This window comes from Chaetodon auriga, chromosome 17 (genome assembly GCF_051107435.1).
Source record: "Chaetodon auriga isolate fChaAug3 chromosome 17, fChaAug3.hap1, whole genome shotgun sequence".
Lineage (NCBI taxonomy): Eukaryota > Metazoa > Chordata > Actinopteri > Chaetodontiformes > Chaetodontidae > Chaetodon > Chaetodon auriga.
The window spans coordinates 9,197,501-9,224,424 of NC_135090.1; the positions used below are offsets into that span (position 1 = coordinate 9,197,501).

Consider the following 26,924-nt stretch of genomic DNA (forward strand, 5'->3'; position numbering starts at 1 on the left):
GTGGGTGCATCTGTGAGCACTAAATATAGTCTCCATATACAGGTCATAGACTGCCAATGTTATTTTTTCCATCCCTGAGCTGAACTTCTTTTCTCCTGCTGTCTGCTTCAGCTGCTGCGATGTTTGCCTTCCCTCCACAGCTATCTATACATTCTCCACCTCTTGTCTGCCTCCTGCTCAACCTCAAAGCCCGTGGCTCAGTTAGAGAGACAGCCAGGTTGAGAGAGGTGATATCCTCCAGCAAACAAACGGCTGCTTTGTACAACATGTTCTCTGCCTATGTCTACCTGCCCAGCTCCAGTCAAGATCTACTGGCCGGCACAGACAAGCAAATGGAGGAGGATTGAAATACCAAAACTGTACAGTTATGTGTGCTGTACATAGATGGTACTTTGGCCCCTGCGCAGGTGTCCTGTACATAGTCTATAGATGATATTTTGCAACTAATTCTCGGCTTTTTAGAATTGAAGCACACCAGTTGGCTGGGCTTCACAGCCTCACATGTCTCCTAACAGCATCTGTGCACCCAAATAGCATGTTGTGATGACTTCAGGCTGTTTGCACTTACACGGTCATGTCTGTGCATTAGCTCATGATGTAAACAACCCATGGAGATCATGATTAACCTATCCGTGTGAGTTTAAGAGTGCAGGAATAGTTGAGTATCAGAAATAGGCAAATCTTTCACACAGCAATGCTTCTGGTTGGTTAAAACCGCGTCACGTACTATAACTGCAACGTTTTCATTTTGCTGCTGGTGTGTATTGGCTATATGATGGAAAGGATGTTTAATCTAACACCCAATCGTTGCATTTCAGTGTACATCACATTAACGTAAATCCTGGTCAGTGTGCGTGTGACGGTGTGTTAATGTGTCTAAGCATTTGTGTGTGCTCTCTTCTGCTTGTGTCTGCAAACATGTGACCTAATCCCTGCTAAACACATTATGTTTTCCACATTATTCCCAGTTTGAGCATGTCTGGTCGATAGACATCTCTGCCACCTTGCCACTTTATATTCTGTTTGGCTCTGTGCCCTCTTAATGTCTGTGAATTTAATTTGATTGCAGCTGTAATCTGCTGGCTAGTTAATTGACTTTGCTGCTTCATTTCGCTCCTACCTAAATGGAGAGGGATAGTTTGATAAGTTACAATGACTTATCCTCTGCGTGTGAACCTGCGGCCCCATTGTGTGCTTTGGTCACTGGAGAGTAGTATTCCTCCAGAAGTGGACAAGGTCATGTGATCTCAAGGGGGAAGCTGAGCTGGCCAGAATCCATCTTATTGTCACAGTAGACAGGAAGGCCTACTGTGATGGCTCTGTATCAAATTCAGTCTTATGGAAGCCATTTGCTCTGTCAAAGATTGATCTGACAAATCTGTCTCTTCAAAAATATGCTTATATACAACTGATCCTTATTAGCACCAGGATGGAGTTTTTAATCACTGTAACAATGAAACACTTGACAAATCAATCTCCACTCAAGGGCCACAAACTTCATCTGCTGATGAAGCCCATGTGATATGATCAAAAGCTGCAAAAGAAGTTACTAAATAAATCGTGAGTGGCGACTGTGTTGAGAGCTGCTGTTTCCAAGACCAAGAATGAACTGTCAGGCTGAAAATGAACATTTTTTACTGAACTTTCTAATGACTCAAAGTTTCTACGGTTCTAGTTAAATATTAACCATGAGCCAAAACCTAATAACATGCACTGTTCCACCTCCAGTGCTGACAACATCAAGACTTTCTCAAAAAAGAAGATGCCTCATCCAGGCGGAAATTTCATTTACTGTGAACTGATTGTTATATGTTTTATATTATATTAGGAGACTGGGTTGCATTTAGATATGGGCCATTTAAGGACAGAGCCTCATGATGAAGTGTAATGAGGCTGTGACCTGGAACTAAATCCTGGTTTAATGGTTGTGAACAAGTTTGATTTCAGTATTGACAAAAATACTAATCGCTATGTGGGTTAATGGTTAAAACAGCATGATCAATTGTGCTGGTTTACATTAGTTCAGTAATGTAGTTCACTGGATGGTCCACTATACACAGGAAACAATGTCAAAGAGTCAGTGGCCTACATAGACGAATGAGAGAGAAAACCCATTAGGTAGAAAGTATGGCTTCAGGTCACTGATTGTTCAAGTTAAAGCAAACGTCCACAGTGGAACGCCGGATTGTAAATTACACCTCTAACTTGGCGCGAGTGAAGCTAGACATTGAAAAAGAGGACGATAACAAAGGAAAACTTGCTCCACTGAGGCGCTCTGACTGATGTTACTTTTGAATTCTTAGCAACACAGAGAGAATGGTGTTTGTTCTCATTGACTAATTTAATTAACACGAACACAGGGAACTTCATTAGACTGTTTTCAGTTCATTAATAAAATTAATCTGACTGGGCATGAGCACTCATGAGATAAACATCATCAACACACACACACACAGACACACACAGACACATGCGTTGCTGCACTGTACACACTCTCATGCACACATGAGTGTCACAATCATTTAGAGTAACTTACGGGTTGCCATAGTCCCAGACAACGCACTGTGGATCCGATGTACCCTGCAAGACATAGGAGGGAGGGAGGTTTGTGGGGGGGAGAGAAGATAAGCTGTTATTGCCGGTCGAGAGGATGAGCGAGAGAGGGAGGACGGAATAGCTCGTTGCCAGAGGAGAAAGAGTGATGCTGCATGGGCGATGGAGAGAGGTAAACAGACAATGAAAGAGAAGGATTGAGACAGTGGCAGGGAGAGATGGAGAAAGAGTCATTGTCAGAGGACAGAGCGGCAAATAGCTGCTGCTGCTGCAAAAATAGAGGAAGGTGTGTGAACAACCAATTGAGAGAGTCAAGAGACAAGTAAGAAAAGCCATTTCATGGACAATAATACACAGCAAGTTGGGGTCATAAACATCCTGTAGTGGAAAAGCACTGAAATTCTCTACTTAAGTACAAACACAGTGGGAAGTGGTAAAGTAAAAGTAAATAACTATGAAGCAGTAAAATGTACTTAGGTATAACAAGTGCTTATTGTTAAGCCTTTACACACTTTCAGAGTGGGTAAAGGCTCATCAACGTCAAGTAAAGTAGGTCCTTCTGTTACTTGCCTCATGTCCAATCATCCTCATACATACTCTAATAAGTGATTGGAAACATGTAAAAAAAAAAAAAAAGTCATACGACCCTTACGACCCTTTCAGACAGTCTACATACTGGTGATTTGCTATCAGCTCAGTCTTAATCCATCGACTCGCTGGAGCCAAAAGCCAATCGTTGGGGGTCGAAAGGCAGGTGAATCATCTGGTAATCAAAGCTCAGTCTCGCGTGGTGGCGAAGGAAGACTCGCTACGACTCAATCAGTGAATCAATCACAGGGTCGATATCTTTAACTGACTCATCACAACTTGTTCCACCGGTGATCTTCAGCGATCTCTGCATTGATTACTTTTAAAGAATCATCAGTGCCCTTTCAACCAGCATGCCTCATTTGCTAAGGATTGGATTGTGATTGGTTTTAGGTGAACTTTGCGGGTGTCTGGTCCGGATCAAAGATTTTGTTTGTCGCATTCATTCCTCAATCAAAAGCATTTGAAGCCTGAAATCAGTGTCTGTGAGCTCAAAGTACACCCCCAGTGTGAGATAAGCATCAGGCCAATAAACCTTCTGGGTCCTTTAGAAGGAAGACTGATAAGGCTTCTTGTTTAACTATGTCAGATACCCAAAATAGAGATGCCATTCTTCCACTGGACAGATATACAGGAAAATGGATTCCTCTCTGTACCAGTTTGTTGGTCCTTCCATAGTCCTGCATTGAGCGCTTTGCCTTTGAGCTCCCCCTTATGGTAAAGAGGATTATAGCAGGAAATCCACAGCCACACTGTTCTGTCCATTATGAAAAAAAGGATGATGTCCAGTGTAAGAAGACTCAAGACAGCCTGAGAAGAAATGTAAGAATTCTCCTTGAATGAAGAGCTGAATGATTTCTGAATATAAAACTTGTTTTCAACGAGAAGAAAGGGCGAGAAGGAGTCTGCACTGTGAGGATTTATCTCTCCTGAAGGCAAGGTCACGCCTCCTTCTCTGAACAGTTCAAAATTGATCTTCCAGAAATCGGTGAATCCTGGGGTCTCTGCATGGCTGGATTTGAGAGGACAGGATGATGCAACATTGATAAACACAGGATCAGAGGCGAGGTGACACAGATTGATGGATGACAGCGCTTTGTTCTGCCTCACACGCAGACCGCCGCCGTCAACGACATTAGATGTCCCTGGACGTGCATTAGCGTTTTGGGCTCTCAGAGCATTCAACTATCAATCAGCGGGCATCGTGCCTGACTGTACGCTACAGCAGGAGTGACATCCGTGTACTCCCTCAATGTCTCCCTCCTCTTTAGTGCTGATACGTTGCATAATGACAGCGTCTGCTCGACTGATGCCTCTCAAAGGGAGCAACGCGTGTCTGATTCTAACAGCCACATTTATGGATGGTAATAATGGTGTCTACCTTAACAGCTCTATCTTCTTTTTCTCTCAAAAGGTACAGCCATTTTCTCCAAGGTACTCACCTCATGCACATGGTAGCCATTTGGTGGTAAAATGCTTAAGCTCAGATGAAATGAGCTTCTGCAGCAGAACACGACCGCACTGGTTCAGGGAGTCTTAAAAGCTTTCCACTTCATATCAAAGATTACAGATTTAGAAAATGAAATGGAGCAACCTGGTTGATGCTTTTTAACTGATGAAAGTAAACTAGATTAGAGAGAAATTATCAGAAAGGCTCATGGCTGATGTTCGTGAAGCTAACCAGAGCTGCCTTTGATAACTGAAAAGGCTAGCTGAAGGATAGTTGGGGGAGGGGTAACGCTTGGCATCTGGTCTACTCTAAGGACACAGAGCTTTCTGGCCTCCTGCTTCTTACTCACCATTAAAGACATGCACACACTTTGACACCAGGGAAATAGGTAGAGAGTCCGACTGGAGCAGATGTCTGCTCAGTAAGGACATGACCATGCACGGAGACCCCTTATGCCCCCCCTTTGAGAGCGAAGCCGGGGCCAGGTGTTACCACGGCACTGCTATAATGGGCACAGTCGACACCTACTGCAGCAGAAGACCATAGTGGGAGACTCTTGCTTTCACTTCCTGGTCTTCTCTGGTTTCACACATAGCAGCTCAGCACTTCCTGCCTAATGAACTTCTGAGCAACGATAAAGCTTAACGCTGCCTTTGCAGTAAAATAATCATCTGCGTATGTACATTGTTGTTCGCTAGTACTGGAAAGTTATTTCAACAAACTAGTTAAGCTTTCTTTTTGCAGTATGGTTTGGTTATGGCTTAACAAAATGAAAACTTCATTGATGTTTTAAAGGAAAAATTCTAATGTTTTTGTGAAATACGAAGGTTAGGGTTAGAGTTATATCTGTCCTTCAAATAAGAAACTACAGCAAGCGGCCACTTGGCTAGAAGTGCATTTCCCAAACCTTTGATAAAACTGGTCTTTCGGTACAATTCTACCAATACAAACATACATACCTACATTTTGCTAAAGCATTGTTTTGTGGTATTTGGATTAAACATTCGTTTTTGGTTTTTTTTTTTTATTTTATTTTGCTTTTACATCAAACATAATTTCAAGCAGCAGTTATGGATATGTGTGTGGCCACGACTAAGACCATAAGCACTGGCTGCATTTCAAATGACTTCTAATTGCCATTATGCTAATCTCTTGCATCTTCTGCAATATCACGCGACTTCTGTTATATGGCAGAGTGGAATTAATGTAGTTTTAATTGATTTTCTGCATCACTTTAGTCAATTAAGCATTATTCCTCTTGAAAGTAATTATGTTGTGGTGAACTTCTTACCTGGATTTGAAACTTGGGCTTATAAACCGGGGGCATGGAGTTCAAAAAATGTGGGCATTAACCAGACAGGATGGGTGTAATGAAACACACTACTCAGTTGCTTTAAGGGAAATGTAGGAGTTAGCATTTCTGGTGCTTGGCCCATATGAAGAGACAGGAAATCAGGATATCTGCGTCAATTTTTACCATCTCTTTTTTTGTTTTATCTATCGTGATTCTCCAAAATTTACAGAAGCTAAACAAACTCAAAGCAGGATATAAATGGTCTCATAAACACTGACCAAAGCTATACATATGTGCATCTGCCCTCCACACACTGCCCTCGCCTTGTACTGTACTGTGTGTGTGGGAGAAACAGGAACCTCCGGTTAGCAGCAGCATGCTAGGATGAGCACTGAGACACCATCCTCTAGACAGGGGCTGCGCAGCCTACAGATTACCTCTGCTTTGCCAAAAGTGTTAAAAAGCAGAATAATAAGAAGATAAAAGATAGAGGCATATAAAGGAAAATGCCATAATTAAATAATGAATCAGTGGTTTAAAGCAGGGAGATGGAGTGGCGGGGGATGGAGAATGAATACAAAGTCTTTATAATGAAACACTGCACAATAATTTTGACCCTCAGGTCCTGGTTGACATAGCAAGAGACTGATTTCACTGGAAGATTTTATTATGTTTGTGTGTGTGTGTGTACATATATATACATACATACACACACACCCACGCACACACACACACACATATATATATGTGTGTGTCTAGAGAGGACCATTAAATATTCAACATTATTTTCAAAACTGTGCCCACCTTTACACAGAAGAATGGCTGATGAAACCCACATCTTATTGAGGTCGTGAAGAGTGCCTCTCATTAAACTTGCACTTAGTCCTTTCCACTGAAGACACCCCACGAGTCGTTTATAATAACACACTCCACTGTAATATAAACTGAATAGGTACCAGGAGACGCTGCAATATAAGGAAGTCAAAAAGGTCTGCATTTATCCAGGCAATTCAGCGAGCGCTATGGCACTTTATAGCATGCAGCACTTTCTCTTTCATCCCAAGTCAGGAAACATGGGTCAGCAGGGAGAAAAGAAATCCTTTAAAGCCTTAAACAAATTTATTTTCTTGGCCAAAGCTTGCTCAATATACAAGAATATAATAAAAGATGCAAACGCTTGCATTGCAAAGTGCCTCATAAGGAATAATTTCCATTTTTGTTGCAAGTTACACACTTGTCTGAGCGAAACCCCAGAGTGGTTGGGAAAATACGGTGAAAATGAAGGAGTAATGTTCTCCACTCCATAACAAACTGCTCTTAAAATGATCTACATCTTGAAGCAAGTGTTTTGCATTGCGTGGCAAAGCATAAACACAGCGTGGCTCTGATATCTGGAGAAAATGAGATTTGTTTTTACAAACTTACATTAATAAGCGGTGACAGCTCCACCACCACCATGGGCTCGCTGGGTTGCGGTTCCGGCCGTACTGTCACTGTCAGGATCTTGGAGTTGATCACCGCAGGGGGACTGCACAGACACACACAATCACACACACACACACACACACACACACACACACACACAGAGGAGAGTTATTTTGTACAAATTGTACTGCACAATCAGGTTTGGCTTGAATTGTCTCTGATTTAGAAAGAGAAGAAATAAGTGGCATAGGCTGGCGAGTCACTTTCTTTCACTGTTTGTCATACACACACACAGACACGGGTACATCCAAACAAACTCAGAAACAGACACAAACACAACCAATGCTGTGTTCATGCTTCTGACGGTGTGTTTGCACAAATAAATACATACATAAATAAATAGACATATAAATAAAACCCTAATGAGAAAGGGAGAAAGCCAGAGCCAGAGCCCAAGTTAAAACAGAACACAGCACCTATTAGCATTCCGCAGAGCTACAGGGAAAAAGGGGTTTTTAACAGATCCAGCTCATCCACAAGAGCACTGACCTGAATAAAAGGGCCCAGGGCCAACACAAACACCATATCACTGGCCTTTTGACAACCTTCTGATTTCTCCTGACTTCTATTTTTGCAAGTTCTTTGTAAGATTCCATACCCATTAGGCCGGCACCCATTCGGACCCCACTGCACAACTCCAAAAATACATTGACAACGCAAAAGAAAGGGAAATACATCTAGGGAGATGTACTTTTTTGGAGATGCAAGACATTTGTCTGATAACTAGGCAGACACATGGAGAGGAGGGAAGTAACAGAGACAATGTAAGAGAGAAGACAGATGGAGAATTGCAGGTTAGAATTAAATAGAGAGAAGACGCAAAGAAGAAAGGGCACAGAAATAGAGAGGTAGTGAGTACGGAAAACAAAAAAGTAAAAGTGAATACAAGGGAGATGAAACGTTGTCAGAGAAAGTACTGAAAAAAAGAGATGCAGAGAGGTAAAGCAAAGGATGTGGACAGAGGGTGAGAATAGTCTGATATGCTCGAAAAGTTAAGAATAATTAGTACTTACTTTGGTGCAGGCAAGATGATGCCCAATGTCCTGTACAAGATGGCTCCGATGACATAGTATACTGTGGACTCCGAGTCTGTCTCTGTCTCTGAAACACAAAGAAAGAGCACAATTTTGCAACTGATCAGCCCAGACAGATGCTATTGTTTCCATAAAACATTTTCACATACAGCTGAGGACGTATGGAAACAAATTCAACTTTGGTTGTATGTTGATTAGCAAGATAGCAAGACCATATACAACATAAAACCTGCCAATCTGACATTTCAATTACAGGCTGGAGGGTTGACTCTTGTGATTGGCTTTTCAGCTAACCTGCACCGATAACTAGGTCATTTGCTATAAATAAACAAAATGCAAACACATCTGTTAGTCAGCGAAGCAAACAAGCACAGACTTCACCTGTTTCATCAACCTGTAGTTCGACTTCCTGCAGGCTGATATGACAGCTACAAATTCCATACACGGAATTATTATGCTCGCCTCTGAGTCGAAAACATGTCACTAATGCAGGTGCAAGATGCTGCTTTCACACATTGTGTGGGTGGAGACACGAATTGTGTCAATTTGTTTGACTTTTAGCAGCTGGTAGTTCACCTATTGCACAGCTAGGAGCCTCATTTCTAAACCCAAGCCCATTGCTATTACATGCAGTGAACTTAGTTGACAAAGTCCATCTCTTCAGCATTCTTTCCCTTTCTCACCTTTATTCCTTTCTCATCCCCCTCTGCTGTTGTTGCCATTCTCCAACCCTCTTTTCAACTTTTCCACCCTTTTCAACAGTTCGTCTTTACAACCTCTTGCCTTTCAACCACGCCCTTCAGTGTTCTTTCACCAAAAAGAGCTGGGGCTCCAGAGGAGACACACTGTCCCTCTGTAAATGTCACTTTGTCTCAAGTGAGGGAGGCGGAGGGCAGCAGAGAGGAAAAGTAAGGGGGGAAGAGTTCATGTTGAGATATGCCACTCCCTCCTTTGCCCTTTTAGGCTGAGAGAAGCGAAGGAGGAACATCAGCACAAATACAGGGAGAGGAAGACACAGAGGGGGCTGATGATATCAGACGTCCTGGGTGACTCATCCAAAATCTGTCTGCCTGCTGCCGAAGAGGTAATACTCAGGAATGGAGATGGCTGTGCAAGACAGGCGATGAGAGAAAGAGGAAAAGAGAAAGACATTTCAACGGTGGAGGGGGAAAAAGCTTCTGTGAGACTGTGAGGAGGCAAAAAAACAGATCAAAGTCAGCATGAGAAAGCCTGTGAGTGTGATGGATCCTAATTGGACAGTGCCTGCAAACGCATGCAAATGAGAAAGTAGTGTATTGTGGGTAAATGGCAAATCAGTGTGTGAGGGGGTTGCACTCCTATGCTTGAGGATGATTAATACCACAAAAGCACTCAATCACAAAACTCTAATTTCCCATGAACAGACTTTTCGTCACTCCTCGCTCGCTGAACATCTAAATGATTGGTGGTCAGCTGCAATCCAGCAAAATGGCAAGCCACCAGTCACCAGCTGTGAACTTTAATATGCCATTTGTCAGGAAAAGATATGCTTGGAGTTGGTGCTAAGCCATAATTTATGGTTTTAATTAAAGACCAAAAGCTCCATCCAAACAGTTCCACGTGAGTTACTCTTTTCATTCCTTTCTTCTGCACATTTGCTTTTTTTTCACAACTTTTGGACAACCCCCCAAAAAAGTTGGGTTGTTGTCTGAAACATAACACAAAGCTGAAAACTTGCTAATCCTAACCTCATCAGCAACTAAAGGCTAGGAAAGTTGATGTATTCTCCAAAAACACCTGTTTGGAACATTCCACAGGTAAACAGGTTCATTGATGATGGGTGATAGCATCATGATTGGGTATGAAAGGCTCAGTTGTTAACAAGCAAGGATTGAGTGAGGTTTACACAGTGTCCCAACTTGTTGGACTCTGGTTTGTACACAGCAATGAAAATTTTAAGAAATGATGGGACTATAGAAGAGCATTACTCTCGCCTAGTTGAATGGACCAGCAGGATAATGTGCTCCAGCTGAGAAAATTAAATGACAGCAGTGCTACTTTTTCAGGGTCACTTATTTCATTATTTGCACAAAAATGTCCTATGTAACTTAACACTCCATGCTAAATGTATTTTTATTAACTTAACTCATTCTAAACTAGTCAAGGTGTTGATTCTTACAGAAATAGGCAGCCAATCTGGGAACCAAGCCTATTCGCTTTTTTGCCAAGAGGTAAATCAAAAGACCAATAGCACTTGCATATCCGTGTGTTATGTGTGGAGCTGGAGCCAGGAGTTTATTAGCTTAGCTTAACTGAATGGGAACAGGGGCACATAACTAGTCAGGTTCTCAACAAAGTTCAAAAACATGTGTTGGCAACACCTAAAAAATAACCAATTATCATATTGTATCTACCGTAGAAACACTAATGCAAAAATGACAAGTTGTGGTTTTAAAAAGACATACATACTCTCACTATTTCTTGATAATTGATATTTGATATTTCTGTTTGTTTATGGAATAAACAAATGAGATACATACTAACCAGTGATTAGTTTGATGTGCTTGGGGTGGTTGTATCGTTTGACAGAGCCACGGCTGTTCGGCTAGTTCTTAAACTAAGTTAGGCTATTTGCCTCCTCGTTGCAGATCAGTAGTTAATGCACTGACGTAAGAGCAATATCAACTTTCTCATCTCAAAGGGCCAATTTCCTGAAATGTTGCACTATTCCTATCAAAGATACACAGCACCTAGATTGTTAAATGTCCAGCACACTGGTCAAATTTTGAACACAGTTAAAATTAAGGAAAATATGGAAGCCAGTCTTTAACACATTATCAGAGAGTAGAGCTCAAGTGGTTTGTGCTCTTGCTTGAGGAATACTTCAAAGTTAACCGTGCATAACTGTATGCATGTACCAGCAATGGTGTCCTTGAAATATGAAGCCATTGCTGGCTTGTCTGTTTGGATGTATATGTGAGTGTGTGTGCATGGCTGCAAGACAGAGTGAATGCCTGCATGTGTGTTCACGGGAGAAAGAGAGAGACAGTGGAGGGAGAGCGGGAGTTTGTCACCTCGAAAATCAGTGAAGAACAGCCCCGGCCTCTGCCCAGTGAAGCGGTTCATGAACCTATCAATTGGCTGCATGTGTGTGCAACTGTGTACGCTCATGCACACACAACGGTGCCAATGGCCTTTATGAGCATGTTTAAGCTGTCCATCTGAGATAGGCCTTCATTACAGGGTAAATGAACCAATCAAACTCATAGCAATCAACTGAAGACCTCAACTCATGGACTGCCAATGGGAGGAGGCAGAGATCCCACAGGGGCAAAGTGTACTAATAACGTCCTAACTCATAAGGCTGCATGCCGTTTGAATGAAAACAATTTACAGCATATGCTAAAATAGCATTGGCATGAATGTCATGTGAGAAAGTGGCTCAGTAAATGTGATGCAGCGGGTCACTTTTACTGCACTACAAGCACTGCAAGAGAGAAGTCATTCACTGCCACAAACTATGGGGATAATGGAGGGAAAAAGCATCAATGTCGTAAAGTAAAACAGAAAGACAGGATGAATGGAGAATAAGACAGAAGACAACATCGCAATGCACAGAATGCAGCAGCATTAAGCAAGGTCTAGCTCACACCCCTTTGTCTCCAGTTACAGCCTAACATTCATCCTTTGAGCTATCAGAATTTGCTGTTCCATAAAATCTGGAAAAACAACTTGAACAAAACAACTCACAGGCAACTCATAAAAAGGTTCTGTTACACAAAGCAGGGTGCATGGTTGGATGGTGGATGGTTCAGAGTACGCACCCTGCTTCACAAAGAGACAGAGGAAGTAGGTGAGTTGAGGTGAGGTGCCCTGAGGTGAGCGTACAGGATGTCTTGAACGCCAATCAAGGAGAGTTTGTGTCATCAGTGCGAGTCAGGGGGTCAGGGGCTGCTCTGCTCTCTCGGCCTGCAGTCTCTCTGAACTTTAATTTGGGCAGGGGGGTGGGTTGCCAGACAGGAAGTCTGCCGGTGTAATTTCCTGTGGGATGTGACCTTTGCCTCTGTTGGTAGTGGATCACATCTGCCACAGTAATTCTCTTATCTAATATAAACCACTTTCTTCCCACCCTTTTAAGCCCCCCTTGCTACCCTTTTAGAACTTGAACTCCTATGCCTGCTGGTGTCTTCTTTCTTTTCATCCTCAACATTCATTTCTCTTGTGCGTTTGTACAATCACTTAGCTTGTTTCTTTACTTAAGACAAACTGTAGTTAACTTTCTTGCATTGCTGAAGGCGAAGAGACATCTTTCAAAATTGCATGAGGACTTGTTGCTCTCAAGGGGATGCAGCATACTTCCTCAAAGATGAAAGACTTGCATCTTCTGGAGAAGCCCTCCAGGGCCTTTTTACAGTCCGACTCCTTCCAAGCATTACCCTCCAACGCCCTTGAAAAGCCTACAATCTGCTTTCCATGAGACACATCTCTGACTATGTGAATACGCAGACAGCTTCTTGGTCTGACCTTGGCTGAAGAGTTGGCTGAGTGGGGTGATAACAGCTCCTCATAAGTGTAAGAGTCAAGACTGACAGTGACGATGAACTATAACAGATCCAAGTCATGCTTATGAGTTTAGTGCTCAAACCTGATTTATGACTTCTGGAACTTGGCCTCATTTTCATTGTAATGGTGAAATATGTTTGTTGCACTCTTTCAAACCCTTGACACAAGCACCAAGGCTGGGTCTGATCTTGGCAGTGTGCACTGCAGGAGGGGTTACAGTGATACAGATTGGTACCAAAAAGCCCAAAGTTTGGACAAAACCCAGCTGGTGGATTTCTGTCTTAGTTCTCCTACCTTCAGTTGTGCTAGTGAAGACCTCTTTAGGGATGAAGAGCTTGTCCTCTGCTGTTCTGGCCCAATCCTTCATCCCTCTCCGGCCTTTCATGGGGAAGTTGATATCACTGGAAACTGCTGACACCGGCTCACGCTGGATGGTTATCACTGGACAAACAAGAGATGCCAAAAAGAGCTGAAACTCACTGTGGTGCAAAATTGGGGTTATAGTAGAGGGTGCCTTAAAAAGTTACTGTGACATGTTTAGCATTACTTGAGGTATGGCATCTTAAGAAAGTAGGGTTTTTTGGGGGGGAAGCAGATTCCAAACATTATTAAAAGACAAGCTAAAATAGATATTTGGAGTGGTTTTGATCTGACAAAAAAGATCTTGGCTGAGCTTGAGTGAAGATAAAGAATGATAAAAATTCACACTCAAATTTCTTCATTTTATCAAAATCTTTAAAAAAGTGGATGTCTTTACCCATTGAGGTTGATGTGAAACAACCTCTTATCTGTCATGCTTTGCAACGTGGCAGCATTGTGTGACACTTACTGAGGTTGTTGGTAACCACGAGGAAACTCTGGAAAGGCTTCTGAGCTTCTCCGATGAGGTGAATGAAATCCTCTAATATCCTCATCAGCAGAGCGGCTCCGGGAGCGACCTGCAGATGGAGGGACGAAGGCAAGCATCAGCCATGATGTCATCATAATTGTAATCCATGGCCAACTTACAACAAGACACATCTAACCCACTGACACATTTTTATTCAGTGCATTATCTAGACGACTGAATGCGTTCCATGGCCGTAAATTGTAGCCATGTGGGATATCATATCATATTTGGTTGCTTGTTTATAGTGTCCAGATGGGAAGTGAACACACCTCCACTCAAGGGCATCATTCTGGGTCACACACAAATGCACAAATGCACACACACGCACGCACGCACCCACACACACCTAGTGTAATTAATAGGTAGCCACTGTGTTTAGTAAACAGGTGCGTTTTTATGACTAATGAAAAGTTAATGTGGGATGTTTTCACACCCACCTTTGCACTCAAAATCATGTATGCATGTGTAATGAAGTACTTAAGGACCTTAGCACAGTAGTAGTAGTACAGGAGTTGGCAGCCACTGATTATGCTAAACAGTTGTATAGCAGCACGTACACAGTAACACACACACACACACACACACACACACACACCCACCCACCCACCCACACACACACACACACAGAAGGCTTTACCTGGTGAGCGTCCTCCCATTTCTCTAAATTTTCCATGTCCAACATGAGGCTGATTATCTGGAAGAATTTCTGGACACAAGATGAAGATGAACTCAGTTATTAATGCATTAGGGCCATTAGATAGTCTCATTTGAATGTAAGTGTTAGCCACTGTGCCCCATTATGTAGCTAGCATGCACCCACAACCCATTAGCACTGCATCAGTACTGCAGCATATTCTCTGTCAAGTCTAGTACGGTACTCATCTGTACATAAGCATATTGTAAAACATAAAATAATGTCTGTCAAATGACTGACTGAGACAGGAGCATTTTGCTCTCTTACTCTCGGTGAAAAGCGAGCGAAAAACGCTGCTAGAAAAAATCCCCTTTGAGGCCATAGCAACTGTGTCGCTGTAGTTCATTGTTATGCACACCCTGTGCAGCAGGAACTGGTGCTACGCTGAATAAATTTGCAGGCGTTGCAAGTGTGACAGTGTGTCTGTGACCACATGTTTTTCACAGGTTGTGACTAGAGGGGGCTTCAAGAGAAGGTTCTCCTTGCCTGCACGTCGTCGGGAGCTGGGATGTAGGTTGCTCTTTTGAAGGTGTCCGTCACATTTCGCAGGATCTCCGTGGAAAAGAGAAGGTCGCCACTGTAGTAGCTCCTCCTCTGCAAGAGCTCCAGGAGACTCCTTACGATCTGAGACATGCCCTCCCCAGCCAGGGTCCTCTGACCCTTCGCGAGATGCTCTCGTAACTGCAAGGTGTAGAAAGGGACAGAAATTCAGCAAAGTTGATGGTTGCACCTCTGCTGCTTATAGTCACTGTGATTAAATGCATGCCCATTGATATTGTGTTCTTGTTCAAAATATGAAGCTGGTAAGAATGACAGAAAGAACAAACAAACCAAGGACCGATGGGGACGTTTCAAGACGGGAGTATACTGTATATGTAGAAGGCTGGATTTTAGTGCTTGTGCTTTAATAGGCATGCAAAGAGAGGCCTAGCAGCACTCTCAGGCAAAAACTGGATCTCATCACTTCAGAGACTGAGATACACAAAGCAAGGCTCTGTGTGTGTGCGAATGTGTGTGTTTGTTTGTGTGTGTGTGTGTGTGTGTGTGTGTGTGTGTGTGTGTGTGTGTGTGTGTGTGTACGTGACAGGGACAGAGAGGGGGAGAGAGCCTGGAAGAACAGAAGATAACAGCAATCACAGAAAATTAATTATTGACTCTTGGTGTTAATGAAAGGTTGGAACAGAAGCTAACAGTGCAATCAGCTTTGTCATGCACAATCCCTGACCTCCATCTCCTTCCGCCATCATCGAGGAGATGGAAAAGGTTGAAGTTCACAGAGCAGGAAAACAGTCTGGCTGATGAACACATTCATTAGCTACGTTCATTAATTGATAAGTGTGAGCGTAAAGCTCTGGGAAAGCTAATTAGAGATACCGGCGAGCCTTGAGTAAAGACACTCCTACGTTTTGTAAACTTTTTGAAAAAGAAAGTTGAACAGAGGTACATGATGGGTGAAAAAAGGGGAAAATGATGCAGAGAATTTCAAAAACAGATGGAGCCTTCACTTGCTCATAAATTCACTAATGAGACAAACAAGTGTGGTGAAGGTGACTTATGATACAGGGCGTTACTGCCACTAACTAGGCTCAAATGATGCAATCTGGAAGAATATACACATCTTTTTTCTTCTTGCTGAAGAGTTTCAGAGTTTTGTTTGTTAAAAGGGAACTTACAGATAAATGTAAATATCTATATTCAAGTGAGACGCATCTGGCGAAGCTCGGAGGACCCCAGAAAGCAACTCCATTATTGTCCAGCATGCAACGACGACTAGCAGATCCTAGAAAGAGAGAGAGAGAGAGAAGGACTTTATGCGGGCACATAATAATGCATCACTGTTTATATGGCGTCCATTGACGGTAGTATGATATACTTGATGCGGGAGTGAGAGAGATTTTTATACTTTCTAAAAATTGTTACTGCCAAAAATACAGAACTATCTTCCTTGAATTATAAAACCAACAGGTACTTTCCCAGCTTTAAGGTCAGGGATAATACACAGGGAAACCACAGTATAAAAATAAAAACAAAGGTCACTTTTGTGAATGTATTTGCCTTTTCTTGGAATAAAAATGATAGTTACAACTACCCAATATTTCATTTGTAGCACTTCTGCTGAGTTTGGCATCTCATACCTGCTGGCTGTTCTAACCTGGCAGCCAGCAGATAAACTTATGAAGGCTGCCAAAAGACTTTACTAAGACAAAACCTTTCCCCTAGCCAAATAAATCTGCGCTTACTGAACCCAGGCTTTGCCTTTTTTTATGAGTTATAGTTTGACAAAAATAAACTGTAAAGTTTCTGGGTTAATTAAATTTAATACATTGATTTACCTTCAATGCAATGTTCTCTAAGCTATAATGTTTTACTGGCAGCCAACCTGATTCACGCAGGCATGTTTTGATGTCTGAGTCAGTGCCATAGTTTGAAAGAAGAAACGCACTGATATTAAAGACATTCTGAACCACATCTGCTCTTGGCTTAAATTCTGAAGAAGTGTCTGAAAATAAAACTCTAATTTTATTCTTGTTTCTGCTTTTGGAGGTTAAAAAAAAAGGTCTGGCAGCCAGCTATTTGAGAAACTCTGCAGCTTAGATTAATATTACTGTGATAAGTAGCCTTGCCTAAAACATAAATAAGGTTCAACTGCATTAAAGCAGGACATGTCTGCTGTACTAATTAAAGGTAGGAGCTGGATAATGCATGAGCTGGAAATGCTGTAATGATCGCTTCTGTATACCAAAATAGGAAATACTATTCAGGGACAACTATTTTGATGAGCTTTTAACATGAGTTTCAGCATTTGAATCAATCTGAGTACCCATTTGTTCCAGACATGGGAACACATCGAGTCTTGGAACGCAGACAGTAGAGTCATTTAGGATATACTCATTAGAATTTGATCTATTTTACAATGTTTTCTCTTGCACTAATGAGATGATTGCTGTGCTGCTGTTGCACTGTTTTTCTCCAGAGGTCACTTGACTGTCAAACATTAGAAGCAGTACGTTAAGGTTTTTATCTTCTTGGAGCTTTTGTTAATTAAGTGTGAGTTTCTATAGGATCTTTCTTGCCCATTTTCAAAGAGGGCTATAAGGGAGTTGGATTGGATTCATTTTTCAAAGGGGATGGTTAGCTGAAAGCTAACAGACACTGGCTTGAGCATATCACGTGACTGACCAGTGGCGTTAGTTGGACACTTGTTGTAGACGGTTTCTCCAGCTGAGGCTCTTTTCCATGACATGGAGAGAAGGTGCTCCTCTTTACATATCTCATGAGGAGCTGCAGAAATAGGTAAGAAATACACAGAAAAAGTGAAATGAAGTTTCATCTAGCAGGCAAACAGAAGAAGAAAAATCACCACGCACACACTCCCACAGACACATACATACATAGCCAGCAAAAAAAAAAGAGCAGAAAAGCACAAAAAACAAGATACAAATCAATGTTCTCCTGCAGCAGCTCCCAATCTTATTCCCTTGTACATTGCTCAGTGCTCTCTGTCAGTGTCACTGCCTCAGTACTGTATCTCATTCCCTCTTCATCTTACTCCCTCTCTTTATTCATCTGTTTTCCCCCCTCCCTCTCTTTCATAACCCTGATGAAAAAACGGGGGAGAGTGCTCTGAAGATATTCCGAGGGGGCAGACGAGTGTTGGCAGAGGCGAGGCAGAGAGATGAAGAGGGACAGACAGTGAGGGGGGAGAGAGAGAGAGACGCACAAAGATAAAAAAAAAATAATAATATGATGGTCCCCTGCAATGCCAACAGACAAGATCCTCGTCCTGTGTAAAAGAGGCTTGAGAGCTACTCAAAACAAAGGGGTCATGGCGAAGGCTCCACTCTAAAGTTCATCATTTATAGCCTGCCAGAGCTCAATGCAAGCACGTACAAACGTGGCATTCCGGCTTGTATAAAAAAGACGCTTGCAGACTCACAGACGCACAGCTTCAGTCAAGAGGCGTGCTTATTAAACCACACTGTTCCCTTCAGTGGCTCACACTGTGACACTGAACATGGCAGAGACACACAGAAAGAGTCAAAGCAAGCGAGAGAAAGCGAGTGAGATTAGCGTGATAAAAACAATGCTAAAGAGGAGAGGTAGAAATTGAGTATCTCTCGGGTAAACAGAGGATGAAAGGAAAGCATGAGGCAAGGATGTGCAAAATCAATGACGAGGTAAAGATGGATGGGTATGCGAATTGACAGGAAGATAGACAAGAGACGGATAAAGATGAGAAGAGCGCAGTTCTAAAATTGCGATAGAAGCCTTTGGCTGTGTGTGAACCACCGGGAATCACTTCCAATCTGCCTGACAAATACTGTGCATATGCAGATTGGGCACACACGCAGAAACACACACTCTTTTGTCTCTGTCAGTGATCCACTAGGAGAGGACGAGCAGAGAAATGCAGTCCCACAGACAAAAAAAAAAAAAAAAAAAAAAAGTCCAAGGCAAAAAGTGTTTATACAGTCTTTTCAGGCATGAATAATATATCCAAAAGCACATATACTGTTGCTCTCATTTTCTCAGCTCACACACACATCCATAGAGCCACTGACCAGGACATTTCTTCTCGTTGCAGGACCGGACCTCCTCTCCCGAGCCATCGCAGGGGTAGCCCTGTATTCCGGTGCCCTCACACATCCTGAAGCGACGCTGCCAACCGGAGTCACACGTCTTACTGCAGAGGCTCCAGTGGTTCCAGCTTCCCCAGTTACCTCCACCTAGAACGGGAGCAAAGCACCGCCGGAGAAGATTAAGGAGCGTGGAAGTAAGTGTGGGAGGGAAAGAGAGCGGCGTGTAAGGTGAAAAAGGAATGGGGGGTTGTTGATGAATAGTGAAATTAGGTTACAACCCGAAGGCTCTCAGGTTGATTAAAACACTGGTGTTTTCGTGCTGTGGGGGTTCCAGTCCATATAAGCTTGCAAGCCCCACTTGGTCCCAACCCACAACTTGCTGGTATGTGGAACACAAATCAGAGAAGACCGTATAGATGCCTTCAAATAATACATGTTCCATGTTTGCATATGAATACTAAACACTGATTTTACCACTGCAGGAGGGGTTGGTGCATTCTCTGCTCTCCTGATGGAGGCCTTTACATTCAGCCCAGCCATGCACCGACGAGCTGCAGCGCCTCTGCCTCTGCTGGGTCCCCGTGTTACAAGTCACACTGCATCTCGACCATGGCCCCCACTCCAACCACTGGCCCTCCACTGGAGAGATGCAAGTAGATATGGAGAGACAGGGAAACGGATGAAGGTGGAGTGAAGAAGATTTAGAGAGACACGGGGAAATCAGGATAAATTGATCCAGATTTTTTGAAGGACAGGAAAAGGATGTAAGGGGAAAAGAAAGGGGTGAAAGGAGAAAAGACAGCGAACAGAGAAAGTGAGCAGGCTGCAAGTAAACAGCATATAGAATGAGTTAGAATGGCGAACAAATACATTATAGGGCCGTTTTCTATAAATCCATAAATAGCAACAAACAAATATACTTCATGGTTGTACGGACATTTTAAATATTTCAATCTGTTATGAAATAGCTGATTACAATTCCTTTCATGCTTTGTTTTTAAGAGTTCACGCAGAGTACAGTCAGTTGAATTTTCATTCAAAGTGTTATTAGAAAGGCACCGTATTTCAACTCTTGACTGGTGTTTGTGCAGAAATAGATAAAAAGAAAAAAAAAAAACAATTTCAGTACAATCTAGCGCTGCCTGTCAGATGATACATGAATACCATACAGCTTCACCAAAGCCTGATGACATGCAGGTGTAATCAAAGCCCCCACTGTCCCCTTTAATAAGCGAGCACTGTTGGAGTAATTGAGTTGCCAAATGAAATAATCCAAAATGCAAAATAATCAAAAACAGACAGATTAATCATTTATAGTGTGTGGAGTCAAAGATTTTTGGTATGTCGTCACCTTCAAAGGTAGAAATAGTTTTGGCAGTTTTGAGTGTCACAGAACACAATGTTCTTCTGTGGAAAGATCAGATTATCAGTGAATACTCATTTCTGCTCTGTTCTTGATTCACATATTTGATTCTAATTCCTTAGAACCTGACAGAAGAACCCGTTAATGACCTGTAACCATGTCCAATTAAATTTCAGAATACTGTCGAATAAAAGGACTCACTTTTTATGGTTTTTTTCCTTATGACTGCCAAAAACTGGTTTAAAAATACACAAACCTCGTCCTTGGGCATCTTTGACAGCATGCTAACAAAAGCTGGACAATGCATCTCCATTACTGCTGTATGGTTACTCCAGCTGTCTTGTAACTGTGGCTTTTATTTTAATAAACTAAAGCAATCATGGTTTCGCTTACATAACAATTAATTGCACTGAAAAGTCAATGGATGAGAGGAGGCATATGCCACTTTCCTATCGTCAGAACGACCACGCCTCCTTTTGGGTGAAACCAAGTGCTGTAAAAGTGTCGGTGCCAAATTGTAAAAACTAGTGGCACCAGGCCTAAAAGCTGCTGCGTTGCATTTTGCACATCAAACAATAAAAAATTAAAAAAGTAACACCAGTTTATGATTTTCTTTGCTTCCCCCGAAGTGGGATGGACAGTAAAAGAAGAGATCTCTGGCTGCAGGCCACAGACAGAGAAGATGAAAATGGCGAACTGTGGACCCCGGCCAGTCTATATGTGTACATTTGTGGCAAACACTTCATCACAGGTTAGTTAATGATGTTACTGAGGAAATTAATGTGTGCTGATTGTCCCTGTAGATTGAAGCAAATCAGAAATGAGTCTTGAGTCCTGGTGTAATTAAACATTTGCTGTGAAAAATACAGCCCTCCTCTAAAACACCTGCTGTTAGAATGGAGTCTGGTCTGTCCACTACAAAGACCACCAGGAGCAGAGGGCATTTTAACATTAATAATTCACATATATTGAGCTGACCTTCCTTCTAATAACGAGCCTTGTAAACAGCATAGTATAACCTAGGAAGTGAGGCTAAAACCGACCTGTTTTCTTACTTCTCTCGGCTCATAGTAAAAGGTTGTATGATAAGCACAAATGGCTATCTAAGTAGAGACAGCGGTTCTGCTTCACTACAGCCATGCAAACAGTTTACAGTAACATCACATTTCACAGATGACCAAAACAGCAAAATAAAGATTCTCAACAACAGAAACATGACAAAGGTCAGAAACCAACCCCTATTTCTTTCATTTTTTGCTATATGACAATGCCAGCTGTTGCTCTACAACAGCAGAACATAGATGTGCCATACTGGCCATAAGATTTGGCCTCTTAATACCTATACAGCAATAAAGTATTCTTATTTTATTCTGTCAAATTGGTAAAAACCTCAGAATTTGCATTTACACCAGTCAAATTAGAGGGACTACTTTCACTGAAATGAGGCGGGGGGGCATGACACAGGGGCAAAGTACCGGAGTGTGCTGCTCTCATCTATTGTTATTCTCAAATAAATTGTTTGTGCTTTGCCCATCACTGCCAAAGAAACAGATATTCCCAGAGGTAATAATTTGAACGGACTAATATTACAAAGCCTCCTTCTGTTGGCAGCACTGTCACTTGTGTTGAAAAAAACATCCTACTCATGTGTTGCCTCCAGTTGGATTACTGATGTGGACTTGAGCTAGGCTTTGATTTGTTTTGTGAACTGCAATAATTCGGTGCGATGATTTGATGGCAATACATCTTCCTACAAAAGGCACTTAAATGTTCAAGCAGCCCTTTATAAACTTTTCAAAGTTGATATTTTTGAACATGTCAGCAAGCAATGGATTATTAACATATCCAGCAGACAACATTATGAAGTCGTGTTTCTAGAAACCCTTCATAGCTCTGTTTTGGTCTCTACTAACTCTTCAGGGAAATATCTGGCCCTTCAGCTGCACTGTGGTCACCAGCTAGTTGCTACTTTGTCTGGCTGCTGCTTAGTGCAAGGCACTGCCTCCTGCTGCAGGTAAGGAGGTTTATGAAATGGGACCAATGAACCAAAACAGTAAAGTTGTGGGCTGTGCAGAACCAAAACAATAAGCTTAAAGACAGCAAAACGCACCCTGCAGCTGAAGAGAGCGGAGCTGGGTGAGAATTATCTTTCACATAACACGTCTGAGTAATTGTTAATATAAAATTATTGTGTAGTGCAGCTTTAAATTTTGATGAGAACTAATAGAGTTTAAAGTTTGATTATTATTCAGTCACTTTAATGTAACCTTCAGTCAAGCTGAGCTGATGTAGGAGTCATATTCTGCTGTCTGGTGATTAATCTGTCCTGAAAAGAAATACATTATGTATGTTCTTACAGTTACAGTGGCAAAGTACTTTTGAATTTGCAAATGATTCATTAACTTAGGGCAACAGTTATTGAATCTCGTACATTTGAACAGGCTACTATGATACATAAAAGAGAGGAAACCTGTCGTGACAGCCGTTCAACAGTTGATGCTACATAACTATTGTGTATGTGCTGTAGGACGGTACAGCGGCTTGTCTATTTGTCTCTACATTAACAAGAATGGCTATTCATAGAGAGAACTGTTCTTGTTTCGGCTCAGAATGATATATTGAGACGCACATTCTACACACAGGGGCTTCGAGCAACAGAGAAAGTGAAGTACAGTTCAGTAAATGTATTTGTCTGGTTCTCCCAAGAGGGAAAGCGTTGCCAACTCTCCTCGGTAATGTGGTCAATCATGCTGTGTGTGACTCGGACAGTGTTCCAACTAGCTGCATCGGGGTTGACGCACACAGAATGAGCCATGCACTAGCATTTAAGTGTGAATGTGACATTTCCCAAGTCTGGTCTGAGCAATAAACAGCTTCCAAAAGAAGAGCAAAGCAAAAAACTGTGGAAGCACAGGACAAACACACACAACTGCACACAAGTATAAATAGAAATAGAGTGGGTGGTAGGAAACTTGTGTCAGTGTGTGTGTGTAGAAAAAAATGACAAATTTACATAATAACACACTTCTCGAAAAATTTGCACAAGAGGCACAAAAATATATTAAAATCGTTTCTCTTGGCAGCAGGAACTGGCTACTATATCATGCAAGGTCAGCTGGATGTACTATATATGTGTAGACATTTCTGTCAACAAACAAAAAGCATATTTATAAAGGAAGAAAGCATGGCAGCTCTGTGGTAGTCAGCTGTTTCCTTGCCATAGCCACAGACTGTTAATTTGCCTGAAATTAAACGTAGCCATTAATCTATAATGTCTATAGGAGTGCCTTTTAGTTTGATATGATCCAATTATCTATTCATGTATGTTGATCATCTTTATCTGATGAAATAGCTGTCATATTAACATCTGCAGCTCGGCCTACATATGCGCTAGTTTTAGCATGTGTCTACATAGCAGGTGAGCCAAAGAAGAGAGGTTGGAGATTACAGAAGAAGAGTCCAGTTTAAATTCAAATCTGCATTGGTTTAACATACTGTAGGATAGATAGCGTAGAGATGGTCTGTTGTATGGAATAATGCACCGTCAGAGTATGATTTGCAGTGAGATCCAATCACTGAGACACATACAAAAACACGCACACACATGCACAGGCGTGCACACACACACACATCAACACCCCCCCCACACACACAAGATCCATCAAAGCTCTATTCTCTATGTACGGACGTTTGTGCCAAAAGGCCTCTGCTGGTATTCATCATTTCAAAGGACCATTGCCTTTGAACTCCCAAAAGCAGGCTGAATCTGCTGTGATAGATTCACACACTCATACACAAACACATAAAGCATATGAAGGCACGCATACACAGATTTCCTCAAGGCCCTTGAAGGACGAGCATACCCCTTCTGCAAAACCCTCTCTTTCCATCACTGTTCCCAAAACAGCATGGCAAAACATCCCGGAGGCCATACTTTAGATTACGACGTCTCCCTGTTGTCTAGCAATGGGGACAGTTGTGTTTAATTTAAATATTAACCTTATAGAACCTCGGCTTTGAAAAACATAAAAAAAACAAGTGAAAACTAAAAAATATTAGTCAGTAGGGAGGGTGAGAATGCAAAGAGGCTCCAGTCCAGACAGGCTCCACCAGCATTCACATTAATGTATCATTTACCAGGGGAAAATGATACAGGATTCTTTGCCTGAGCAATAATAAATAAAAAGCACTTATCCTGTAATAATTGTTCAGCTTGCGAGTGATTACATACCATACAAGTACACACATACTCTCATTCGGACTGAAAAAAAAAAAAGGTTATTATTTGGAAAGCAGCCACCAATTTTGTTTTAAACCGTCTCATGTTTTAGTGTCTGTACGTCCATTAATGCCATTATTCCAACGTTATTCATATTCTGCCAACATAGAAAGCATGGAACAAATTAAATCACTGAAATGAATATTCCTTTCTAATGTCAATGCTTTCAAAGTAAGTGGTTTTCTAAAGAGACACTTGAAATACAGAATTAAAATTGCACAGAGATAATGCATATGCCTGAAGTATACTTTAAGCATTCAAATATCAAAGGCTTTTTCTTTATGCCGAATTTAAACCCTGCCCAATATAATGAGTAGATGGTAGCGTTTCCATCTAAGAAGACAATTTGACATTCACACCTGGAAAGCAGCTCTGTGATAGGCTTCAGTAGCTGTTGGTCAAAACGCTGCCCCACTGTTTCTTCAGAGTCTGCTCTACTGAGATGTTATTTCAATCACTGGTCGGTGCGATTACACTCAGAAGGCAGTCTGATAAAGACGTTTCAGCTGGACAGTCGAGCAAGATTGGAATAAAGTCCAGAGGTACCCTCGACACCAGAATTAGATGGGGCTTGAATGGTGACTTATTGCTGCTCTTGACAAGGTATAGGCCTAACAGGTAATCTCAGAGACAATAGCAGAAGAGCTCTACTGCTGGACTGCTCAGTAATCTAAACCAAGCCAACCATGGAAGAAGCATAGAAATCTGAACTAAAGGCTTTGCTGGGCTGCGATCCTTCAGGATGGCTGGCTGAGAGTTTGAACGGAGGGCACGTATTCCATGATTGACCACAGAAAACTCCAGTGAGGATAGACGGATTAAAGCAGCCAGCATAACAGCCCATTCTCCAGAAGAAAACATTGGCATTGTACATTTCTGCAAAACCCAGATACCTGAAAAATTGCTGTTGTTGTTGAAGGTGTTACATTTGCGGCAGTTCATTAACAAATGAAACCAGGTACAAATAGAACAATGTATGGCTGCTTTATACAATGTCAGACAGCCAAGAGGAAAATGCTAACATGCTCACAATGACAATGCTAAATGGTGATCTTCAGCAGGCCATTGATTACCTTATTTACTATCTTTTGCATGTTAGCATCATAGTATTTACTAAATAAACACTAAAGACAAAGTGCATCTAAGGTTAATGGGAATGTCATTAGTTTTTCAGATATTTTGTCATAAAGCAAAGTCAACTTAAGAATAACCAGAATTATTTCAATTTATCCTGAGGGAGGACATCAGTGTCTGTGAGAGAGTTTGTGCTAATCCATTCAATATTTGTGAAAAACATTCACTCAAGACAACAAGCGTCACCCTTATGGTGGCACGAGAGAAAAAGTCAGAGGCTCAACAAGGTGTATGGACAGCATCCTCAAGGATCATGAATTGCAAAATTCCATGTTAATATGATATATTTTAGTCTGGACTGCCAATGCAACAAAATTGAAATACAAACAACAAAATAAATAATTAAACAAGAAAATGACTGCTCGTCCATATGTTACTTAAAGTTATTTAATTGAGTTTAATTAATTCTATTGCTGTCGGTGTGGAATTTCATTTCAGTAAAGTTTGTTGACACTATTGCAGTTCTTTTTACAAAGTGGAAGATATCGTAGCTGTCAGAAATTAACAATACCCTGTACTTGGTGAGGCTGACGTGCAGTCTTTCCCCCTCAGCCGCTCAAAATTGAGGTCTACACAGTGTGACATGAATACAGCATTAGTCGAGGAGCGAGACACGTGGTCATGAGAAGAGATATAATGGAGGAACACAAAATGTAAATGCCTATGCATGTAAATTCAAGAGCTGTGAAAGTAAGTTTTGTGATTTGGAGGAAAAAGAAGAAGAAGGCAGTCATGCTTGAATAGGCACGGAGGCAAAGAGAGAGTGAGAGAGAGACTGGGTGTATCATGTAAATGGGGATTCTACTAACCAGGACACACTGCTATGTTGCAGAGTTTGGTCTGAATCTCAGGCAGTCCACAAGCCACGACCCCGCCTCCGTTCACACACTTCCTGGTTCGCGTCCTGGAGCCCCGCCCACAGGTCACAGAGCACAGACTCCATGACGACCACTCCTCCCACAGCCCATGCACTGCAAACACCCACAGACACACACACACAAACACAACATGGGGATGAGGAATGAGGGAGGAATGAGGC

The 26,924-nt window shown here is 41.9% G+C and overlaps 1 protein-coding gene across 2 annotated transcripts in view; it reads right to left on the reverse strand.

The window, feature by feature from the left end:
* Positions 1–26,924, reverse strand: part of adgrb2 (adhesion G protein-coupled receptor B2) — a 209,589-nt gene that overhangs the window by 69,084 nt on the left and 113,581 nt on the right. For both annotated transcript variants that reach the window (XM_076754352.1, XM_076754351.1), the window contains exons 5-16: positions 26,695–26,856; positions 19,584–19,748; positions 19,092–19,256; positions 17,710–17,811; positions 16,203–16,309; positions 15,016–15,210; positions 14,473–14,541; positions 13,776–13,884; positions 13,241–13,387; positions 8,384–8,471; positions 7,311–7,413; positions 2,537–2,580 (exon numbers count right to left, since the gene is read on the reverse strand). In XM_076754352.1, the coding sequence (XP_076610467.1) occupies positions 2,537–2,580; positions 7,311–7,413; positions 8,384–8,471; positions 13,241–13,387; positions 13,776–13,884; positions 14,473–14,541; positions 15,016–15,210; positions 16,203–16,309; positions 17,710–17,811; positions 19,092–19,256; positions 19,584–19,748; positions 26,695–26,856 (1,456 nt within the window). The remainder of the gene's footprint in view (positions 1–2,536; positions 2,581–7,310; positions 7,414–8,383; positions 8,472–13,240; positions 13,388–13,775; positions 13,885–14,472; positions 14,542–15,015; positions 15,211–16,202; positions 16,310–17,709; positions 17,812–19,091; positions 19,257–19,583; positions 19,749–26,694; positions 26,857–26,924) is intronic.